The following is a 10,636-nucleotide window of genomic DNA, read 5'->3' on the forward strand; positions in this document are numbered from 1 at the left end:
CTCTGGGGGAGGGGGGAGGGGTGTTGTCTTTTTGTGAAAGAAACAGGAACTTCTATTTACTATAACATCTGAAAATTGCATTAAGTGGTAAAACGTTGGACCCTTTTCATGAAATAGATTAATCATTCATTTAAAGGATTCATGCTAAATTACTTCCAGGCAAGAATTGAACAGGTTTTGCATATAACTAGGACTATCAATTAAAAACTACAACTTATACACACTAAAAAATTCTCAAATTTTATTCCAAGGCTTTTATTTCATCTTATTATATTTTAACTTAACTAGAAGTTAAATAAGAACAGGATTTCTACTTAAAGTTATGAGGTAAATAACTAGTATTTTTTTCATGAAGTGTAGAACAGGGACATGTACAACTTGTCATAGTCTTACATTCATGTAAAGATTTTCCCTCCATATGCAAGATGTGCATGGATGGGTGAATTGATAAAATACTATAGGGAAATCATTACTGAGTTCGTATTAAAATTCTTTATTTTTTTCAAGGTTGTATCAATGCACAAATGTACTATTATTTACCATTATATCTTGCTGTAAAACACCAGATAAAAAGAAACCACAGGTGCTTTCAAATTAAATTTGCTTCACAATGCTTCCTGCAATCACACTGCACCAAAGAAATCTTGATCCAATCATGCATAAAACAAATCAAAATTTTATGCATGACTAGATCATTGTATCACATGGATGGATAATATAAACGAAGAGTAAGGCACAAAGGAATTGAGATCTGGGGAAAATTGTATGGATACATGGCTATGCTCAAATTTGGTAGTAAATAAACGAATAAAGTATTACTAATCCATTTGTTCCATTGTGGAAACAACTCCAGATGGTTTAGAATTTAACAATTTGGGAAGAAATTCAGATGAGGAAAATTTCTGAACCATTCTTACATATACATGAGTTCCTTTTCTTGCTGAGCTTCAGGAGCAGAATAATGCAATTAAATGTCCTTGATACATACAAAGACAGTTCAGAGTTTTCTCATACTGGCTAATAATTCTTGAAATGCTTTCTTCAAAACTAAACAAAGGCTGCATGCTCCCCATGTCTTTGGGAGATTTATTTAGAATTGCCAACTTTTCAAGTGGTCACCATTGCAGCTGATTTTAGGAACTGCTTGATGTGCAAAGGGAATTTACTGCAATCTGAAAAAGCTACATCAAACTGCAGTTAGAGATATAGTATATTTATTTATTTATTTATTTATTTATTAAATTTATATACCGCCCTATTCCTAAGGGACTCAGGGCGGTGAACAGCGAACGATAAAAATATATGTAATACAAATGTTAATAATAAAAAAACCAATTAAAATATACTAAACATTCTGGTCCTAGATAATTCAAGACATCCCAGTTTAAAATAAAATCAAAAAGCAATATAAAGGGAAAGTTAGGCCAGGCCGGCCTGCTGAAACAGGAATGTTTTGAGGGCACGGCGGAAAGTGCGCAGATCCGGAATCTTCTGTATCTCTGGGGGGGAGCTCGTTCCAGATGGTGGGTGCCCCCACAGAAAAGGCTCTCCCCCTGGGGGCTGCCAGTCGACATTGTTTGGCTGACGGCACCCTGAGAAGCCCCTCTCTATGGGAGCGTACTGGGCGGTGAGAGGCTATTGGTGGCAGAAGGCGGTCTCGTAAGTACCCCGGTCCTAAGCCATGGAGTGCTCTAAAGGTGGTAACTAAGACCTTGAAGCGCACCCAGAAGACCACAGGGAGCCAGTGCAGCTCGCGCAGGAGGGGAGCCACATGGGAGCGCCATGCTGCTCCCATAACTACCCGCGCGGCCGCATTCTGGACCAGCTGGAGCCTCCGGGTGCTCTTCAAGGGGAGCCCCATGTAGAGAGCATTACAGTAGTCCAGGCGTGAAGTGACGAGGGCATGAGTGACCGTTTTTAACGAGTCCCGATCCAGAAAGGGACGCAACTGGCGAATCAGGCGAACCTGATAAAAAGACCTCCCGGCCACAGCTGTCAAGTGTTCTTCTAAAGACAGCCGTGAGTCCAAGAGGACGCCTAAGTTGCGAACCCTCTCCGTGGGGGGCAATGACTCATCCCCAATAGTCAGTGATGGCACCAATTGACTATATCGGGACGTCGGAAACCACAGCCACTCGGTCTTGGATGGGTTGAGCATGAGTCTGTTCCTCCCCATCCAGATCCGTACAGCCTCCAGGCACTGGGACATCACTTTAAGGGCATCATTGGGGTGGTCCGGGGTGGAGATGTATAGCTGAGTATCATCAGCATACTGATGATACTTCACCCCAAAACCACGGATGATCTCACCCAGCGGCTTCACATAAATGTTGAACAGAAGGGGTGAGAGAACCGACCCCTGTGGCACCCCACATATAAGGGGCCTCGGGGTCGACCTCTGCCCCCCTGTCTTGAGCAATCTTGGGCATTTTTTTCAAATTGATTTTAATAATCCTGTCCAATATTCATGGGCCTTTTTGCCCAACATATTTAAACTCCAAACTGAGGTAATTAAGCCTGACAATTTATTTATTTATTTATTTATTTATTTATTAGATTTCTATACCGCCCTACTCCCGAAGGACTCAGGGCGGTGCACAGCCAAACAATAAAAACACATACAATACAAAATTTAAAAAATAGAGTAAAATCAAATTAAATAATTTTGGCCCCGACAAATTTAAAACCCCAAACTTTTAAAACCAATTAATCCAAAGGAATATAATATTAACCTGAAATAAGTCTGAGTCCGAACTACCACTTTCTGGTCAACTGGCAATCTACCTATCTTACTGGAGGTTTAATTATCCCATCTGTAATCAAGATAAATCCATACAGAGGCCTTATCAAAGTGGGATACAGGTGTCCTCATCCTCATTTGTTCAGCAACTATTCAAAGTTATAGTGGTGCTGAACAAAGGGACTTATGACCCATGCCTGAAATTACAGCCATTGAAGTTCCCCACACAGTCATTTGATCAAAATGCAGGTACTTACCTGCATTTAAGATGCAGAGGCACTGCAACTCTCCCCCCACCCATCTCCTCCCCATCTATCCTCTTTTGGCCCCTGCTGCCCTCATTCCACTGCCCAGCTCACTTTTGCTATCTTCTTATCCTGAGGCTATGACCTAGCTTTTTATCTATGATGCATGCCCTGCTTCGCTGTTAAGCATAGTTGGGCTTAATTTTGCACTGCAAAAAGAAGGAAAAGGCTGAAAGCAGCCTTCTCTCCCCTCCCCACTTTTAACAGTGCAAATCCATCCCCATTCCTGCCTAAGAACTTTTTGCAAAGAAGTGCCCTTTGGGCAGGGATGGGGCTGGCTTTGCACTATGAAAAATTAGTAAAAATGCCAAAAGCAGCCATTTCCCCCATTTATTCATAGTGCAAAGCCAACCCCAGCTGGCTCAGCAGCTAGGCCAGGCACACCTTGTCTACAATGGAACCAAGAAAATGGAAAGGCAGATGTAGTGTGTAGGGCAGCAGGGATCTCAGAATGCAGGATAGCCAGGGATTTGGGTCTGGACTGGGGCAACTACAACTTCTGGGGTCATGGCAAGAAGCCCCAGATCCACACAGTTCTGGAGCTGCTTTCCACCCCATAAAGGCAGAGTACAGAGGGTGGCCAAAGGGCAGAGCTAGGAGGAGAGATAGATGGGTGGAGGGACTTGGAGGCAGTCACTTACCCTGCTGAAGCTCAGGACTAGGTAGGACCAAGTCTGGAATGGCTTGATAGGGTTAAGTCTTCAATTAAGCACCATTTACTTAACAATGTCAATTAGAGTGCTGAGATTGTGGTTGCTATGCAATGCAATCAGGTGATGTCTTGTTTTATGACTGCATCACTTAGCGACCAAAATTCTGGTCCCAAATGTGATCAGAAGTAATCTGTATCAGTAGGCACTTGGGTTTCTCAAGACTTTTGGCTTTATGCTTTCCCATGGCCATGAGGGAGGAGGGGGAGTAAAAAATGGACAGGAATAAATGGATATGTGTACAACCTCCCAAACCTGTCAAACTTGAAAACGTAGAAGGTGAACAAGTGAGATGGATATTATGGCAAGGGAAATAATAGCTTCTCAACCTCCTTTGCAGAAGCTAGGAAGTCTAAAATGTAACTGCCAGATGATTGATCAAGCCATTTGACATTGTGTGCAGCAAATGAATTAATTGGAAGAGGAGATGTCCATGTCATACACACACAACTCTTAACCAAAGTTCTATTAATTTCTCCCATTCAAGCACTAACCAGGCCTGACCTTGCTTAGCTTCCAAGATCAGACAAGATTGGGCATTTTCAGGGTAGTATGGCAGTAGACAAAACTTGTATTAATTTCAATGGTTATTATGCAGTGAAACTTCCCAGTGAATCATACACAAAGTAAAACAATACTTATATGTTACCAGACATTATTATTGATAACTATGGCGTCTATGAACTATGCATAATATGGCATATGGATAAGGCTTGATTCTTAATTACAGTAATGTGTAAGAAAGTCAAAATTTCCCCCTGCCCCAATGCCCATAGAAAACTGCAGTAGTTTCACAGGAAGAACCTGTGTGAGCAATGAGTCAAATGTAAAGGTTCCCTTAACATATCTTATAACTGTCAGTTCATTATGGACAAATAGCAATTTGGTATTGAATTCTTTTATTCATTCATGCATTCATTCATTCATGCCAGATTCCATTCATCAGACTACTGTATGTAAGTGGCTAATAATTGTGATTATCCTTACTAACAAGATAGACTTACTGATTTTTAATTTGGAGTTCCTTGGATTTTTGGATCTGAAACAAACATCTAACTCAACAGATACTGCCCCATTACACAATAAATGGCCTCTATACTGATTTCTCTTAAATGTGTTAAGAGACACATATATGCAATCTCAATCCATGTGGTGGATTGAACTGGAAGCTCTCAACCACCCACTTGGGAGCACTTTACTAAACTCTCACTGAAATATATGAAGCTGCATAAGAAGCCCTATAGAGCAAAGTGTGTTGTAGATTGCAGCATAATACACTGAACTCTTCAGGGAATACATCCATCATGAGATAATAAGTAAACAATGGACCAGTAGATGTTAACAATTAAAACAATTCTTGTTTTACTCTTCCATTAGAGAGAGCTGCTTTCTTCCTTTTCCACTGAAGAGAGATTGTAAGAGATGGTACCCGAGGGATGCATAAGCATTCCTTTAAGGACCAATTCAGCCTTGGGAGTCAGTGTTTTAAAAGAGCAGCTGACCTTGGATCAATGCCATGTTATTTTCTTTCAGGAATAAATCTGGGTAGTGGAATGGTGATTGTCCATTCAGCCAGCTCCGTCAGACAGGGCTGAATAGAAAGTGGCTCAGGAAGTAATCCACAGTCAAGTTAAACTGAAAGGCTTAGATTTGAAATGATATGGTCAGTGGGACTGGTGCTATGAAACCTAAGGCAGTCAAACATCAGTAGATCCTAGTGAGTCACCTCTATTTGTTTTTTTCAAAATATTCCTTAGAATCTTTTCAAATTGTAATTGTCTAGCACAGTAATATTACACCTTGACTCTTATATTATTACATACATATGATTTCTAAATAAACAGGACTGCACTATTTAAGTGCAAGTGCTCTGCTTCAATGAGCTATGGATCGAGGTGATTAACTCTAACCACACAGTAAAAACAATGGTAAGTAACAAAGTAATAATGGGGGGATGTGGCAGGGAAAGGCTAAGGAAAAAAGTAATAGAAAAGCAAAGAAATATAGAGTCAATAAGGAGAACGGGAAGGGAGGCTAGCTGGCAAGGAGAGAACAAAAGAAAAAAAGCCCAGACAGAATAAGAAATGATATTTCAGCTATGGCTACCAGAGAAGAAAGGCTTGCGTAAAAATAAGTAGAATTATTAATATCTTGGAACTACCAATAGAAAACGGTAACAGAAGGCAATACAAAGAAAACAGCAGTTTAAAAATAGACAAGGGACCAAAATACAATTCATGAAACAGAAAGCAAACCACCAATATCATTTTAAAGAGGAAAATAGTACAAGCCTGAAAGGAATTCCCTAAAACAATTATTGTAAGATAGAATATTCCGCTTTTTTCTATATATATCAAGAAGCTTGATCTGATACAAACAGAATGATGAGCCACAATATACAATATGCAATTTTTAAAAGCTCATATTTGCCAAACTTTTTAACAACACTGCCTATGAGAATATATTCAAATTCACACATTTATCTTTAACTAAATCAGGTTTAAAATCTTATTTGATCATTTGGAAAATATAATAGATTGCAGTAATCATATTTTTTTTGTATGCAATGGACTAATACAATCGACGATCTTGAAAACTACAATACATGTAAACCTAGCATGGAAAATGTTTTAAATGTGGGATCGGATCAATTTGTCAGTTTGTTGGCAGCATAGTGCTTTACATGTAAATAGAGTTTTACTTAAGTCTATTTTTTTGTTCTCAGCTCCAACATCATTATCTGGCTCACATGCAGTCAGATTCCCAGTTTTATTTCAACAATGTTTGGTGACATCTTAAAAATGAAAGGGACAAGTGGCCTGTCTGAATGCTCAATAGAGATCCAAATTAAACAGCACAATGCAATATGCATGGATTTGAATGCTTGGTCAAATCTAACCGACATCCAGATACACATTTTGAAAAAGATATGTTTTGTATGTGGTAAGTCATGATGGTACTAATATAAAAGGATGGAGCTATGGAGAAGAATCAAGTAATGGGAATCTTAGGTATAAACAAGATCTATTTTCTTATATTTATGCTCAATTTAATCAGACCAAAAGGATTTATGAAAAAATATTATGTAGGATTTGGCTATACATTTATCAGGCTGTAACATATTTCCATTAAATCAAATGAAATTATATTTTTCACTGGATTCATGAAACCTGGTTTTGCAGTAAGCAAGATTCTGACACCCAATATAACACGTTTTCTTTCTTCAGTTATTTGTTTATCAAATTTCCTGGAGTAAAAAATGTAAACAACTATTCATATTTAAGTAATCCATGCAACTGCTTTCTGAACCAGACTGACAATTACACAACTCAAGATTCCTTCTGAATAAAAATTTTAAGAGTCTGAGTTGTCCACACATAAATCAAGCAATAAAGGAAAGAGACAATTATATAGATAAATATTTTCTGTTTTCTTTGGAGGATTATACAAAGAACAAAAATTGTTCCCTTAATTGTTTTTCCTGCTGTACCAGAACAAAAAACAGATTGTTCTTCTATACAATTGACATAGAGCAGTAAATAAGGTGCATTCTCCCATTTCTTCAGAAATTAACATTTCAAAAATATGCAACTTTTCCCTCCCTGTCAACTGTAAGCTGTGTCTAATAATGCAAGAAGCAGATTGTCTTCCCTCATTTCCTTAATTTGTATCATCTAAAAGCAATTCACTCAACATCTTGTCGCCCTCTGGCAGCTCAGTTTACTTATCCACACTTAATTTCTCATTTGGACCAAAACAAACTCTTCTGAACTGCCACTGGCTGAAAGGGGGGGGAGAGAAAGAGAGAGAGAAACTCTTTGCATAGATCTGTCACAAGATTAGTCCTTCACAGACAGCCCAACTGAAACAGGCAGTGGTTGTTATGTGGGTTCTGGTTATGAAGTGCTCAATCCACTGTGAAAGTCTTTTGTAAAAGAGCAACTGAAATGAAAGGAAAATGTAAAAGGACTTCTCATTTCAGTAGGGCATAAAGAAGAGAACTTATGCAATATGTAAATGATGTTGGTTTTCATTTGTTCTGCTCATAGCACAAATACATACACACCAACAATTTGTTTTTGTTTGTTTCATTTAGTAAAATAAGAATTCGATGCAGCCTTTGTGTACAATGCACATCTTCGTAGTTATGTATCTCCTTCTCCTCTCACTCCTTACACATTCTCATTATCACACACATAAATAACTTTTCTTACAGAGGTGCCCATATATTTTAGTGTTTAATCCCAGTATCATGTCTAAAATATAAACCAACTGATCACTTAATAATTTATCACAGTACTATGAAATCATGGGGCTGTACACTTTGAGCAAAAATGTCAATAAACATTTACTCAAAATTATTTAGACAACACAAGCTCTGCTGACTTCAGAAAGTTTAAGTGAATTCTAGGATTGCTTTGGCCAAAATGCATAACATATATAAGCTGTCTATGAAATGCCCATTCACTGTTGCCTCCACTGTTATAGGGGCAGTGGAGCCAGCCAGCCTTCTGGCACTAAAAATAGGGAGAAGACAATTAAAAGTGGCAAAGACAAAGCCAAGACGGAAATGGGGATGGGATAGCACCTTGTATTCCTATGGAGGCAAAAGTAATGGCCCAACAAGTTGGGAAACAAGGGGATGACACACAACAGAGAAGAGCGTCTTTGACCACAAGAACACTCAGGCCAGGAATGGAGAAAATGCTCTTACTGGTGGCTTTAAATGTATGCTGTACACATGATATCTGAAGCCCTAGATTCCTGTGGGGTCCGTTGAGGCAATCGGTTAAAACTGACTTAAGGGGAAGGAGATCGCAGTGAAATCCGCCGGACCCATTACTTCTACGAAAGCCTGATTAAGATCAGACTGAGAAGAAAATGTCCCGAACATGCTAGTCAGACTAGTCCCAGCAAGAGAATTCAAAACCTTCGGTCACCCGGGATTCTCACGAAACCACATCTAAGCGCTCGCCTTTGCACCATGCGCTCAGGACACGCTTGGCCACCCAACCTTCCCAGCTGGCCCTTGAGTCTACGAAAGAAGTAGCCAGCAAGTACTAGCCACTCCGAAGGGGAGCCGGCGAATTTATTCAGAATCAAGGGAGGAGAACGAGCCACACTGGATCTTTCTCGCCGCCGTCGCCCATTCAGCACAGAAAGAGAAAGACTCCCCTGTTTACAGAGACAAGGGGGGGAGGGGGGTAGAGAGAGAACCGCGCGAGAAAATCCCAAATTTGTATTCAATGGCGGGATTTGTAGGTCTCCACTTGTCAAGTAAAACAGAAGACGTTGGGCACGATCCTTAAAGTTAAGCACCTGCAATTACTGTTGCTCTGTTGGGAGAAGATTTAGGCAGATGCTCAAGGCTCCCGCAATCAGTGAAGTGGGGGTCGTGTCCTAATGCACCTCGTCTCTCCCTTCTCTTCACTTTCCCACACCTGTCATCACAATCTAGCTTTCCTTCCACCTGGGTCCTTCCCGCGCAGGACAGCAAAAACCAGGCAACAGCTCGGGCGCCACACGTCTGGTTTGGGTCCCGGCTACAGGTGCCGAAAGGACGGGAGGCCAGAGGCCGCCTCCGCTGCGAAATGCCCATCTCCAGACTGGCGCCAGCGGAGCCCTACAAAAGAACAAGAGCTCCCGGGACTTTTCCTTCTCTCCTTCAGTAACGCCAAAAACTTCTGAGCGCGCCACGCACCAAACGGCCCAAAGGCGGCCAGGTCATCCCGAAAATATAGGACAAATTAAGGCATTCAGCTGCCTCTCTCCCCATTTTTAATCTTGGCCGAGGATCTTTTTCTCGCAAAATAAGAAAGCCGCTCCTTGAGGTGGAGGAATATTGGAAAACCGCAACCTCCCGCCACCCTATCCAGGAAGGAAGGAAGGAAGGAAGGAAAGAAAGGGAACAGGATCGCACCTGACTGAGAAGCGCTGAGACAGAAGGTCCCGGTGATGGCAAGGAGGCTCACCCAGGAAAGGAGTCTTCGTACCGGCTTCATGCTTGCTTATTGTAAAATCTCGCTCTCTCTATTTATGTCAGTAGTTCTACCGTTACGGCGGCGGCGTAGGAGAAGCCCTGAAAGGACGAGGACGTCTCCTCCTCAGCTCCGGGGTCGCGAGGCTTGCATGGCCTCTGCGACTTGGTTCTCCTGCGCCGGGACGACGCCAGCCAGCAGTTCGGTCCCTTTCCTCCCGAGGTGTGAACAAGCGGGTCTGGCTCCGGCGCGCAGCCCCGAGCTCCGAAGCGGCGCAGAGGAAGTTTCTCCCGAGCCACAATCCAAGGACGCCCAAAAGTTACTTCCCCGATCAAAATCCGCCGGTGTGCCCGCAATTTCCCTTCGGAGCCGGCTGGCTTTTATCCCTGCCTTCACTCTCCGTGTCCCCCCGGTCTTTCAAGCGAAGGGGGGATGGAGGGATTCGTGCGGAGGAGTTAGTTGACGTTCCCGTCTCCCCCTTTCCTTCCGCTTCTTTCGCTCGCTTGCAGCAGCTGCCGAGATAGGAAAACCACTTCCATTGAGTCCCGGAGCTCCGGCGGCTTCGCCGATTAACAAACCAAGCTGCCCCCCCGCCCCCCCAACACAAAGGGGGAGGAGGAGGAGGAAGAGGAGGAGACGATAGGTTGGACCAACTCAGTCCAACCCCGCCCCCTCTTTGCCGCTTAACTGGAGAGGCCACGCCCCCTGCCCGCCTCCCTGCCCAGCGTTCTGGGATCAGTCGTTCTCTTTCCTCCTTCCCCCCTCCCTCGCGCCATCAAAATACCCGGGAAACACCTGTCACTGGAACCGGGCGCGTGCATTCGTCGGGGCGCGCGGCTGCTGCCCGCAGGTTACCATGGAGCTGCCAGTAAGCGCAACAATGTGCCTTTTCGGAGCAGGCAG

At 42.3% G+C, this 10,636-nt stretch overlaps 1 protein-coding gene across 4 annotated transcripts in view; it reads right to left on the reverse strand.

Annotated features, from left to right (window-relative positions):
- The window catches only part of ERBB4 (erb-b2 receptor tyrosine kinase 4), a 1,174,706-nt gene extending 1,164,292 nt beyond the window's left edge, over positions 1–10,414 (reverse strand). For all 4 annotated transcript variants that reach the window (XM_060688174.2, XM_034433703.3, XM_060688175.2 and 1 more), the window contains exon 1: positions 9,676–10,414. In XM_060688174.2, coding sequence (XP_060544157.2) covers positions 9,676–9,757 — 82 coding nt within the window. In that variant the 5' untranslated portion in view covers positions 9,758–10,414. The remainder of the gene's footprint in view (positions 1–9,675) is intronic.
- Between the last annotated feature and the right edge of the window lie 222 nt (positions 10,415–10,636).

This window comes from Pantherophis guttatus, chromosome 1 (assembly GCF_059756535.1).
Source record: "Pantherophis guttatus breed Tessera chromosome 1, ASM5975653v1, whole genome shotgun sequence".
In the NCBI taxonomy this organism is placed as follows: Eukaryota; Metazoa; Chordata; class Lepidosauria; order Squamata; family Colubridae; genus Pantherophis; species Pantherophis guttatus.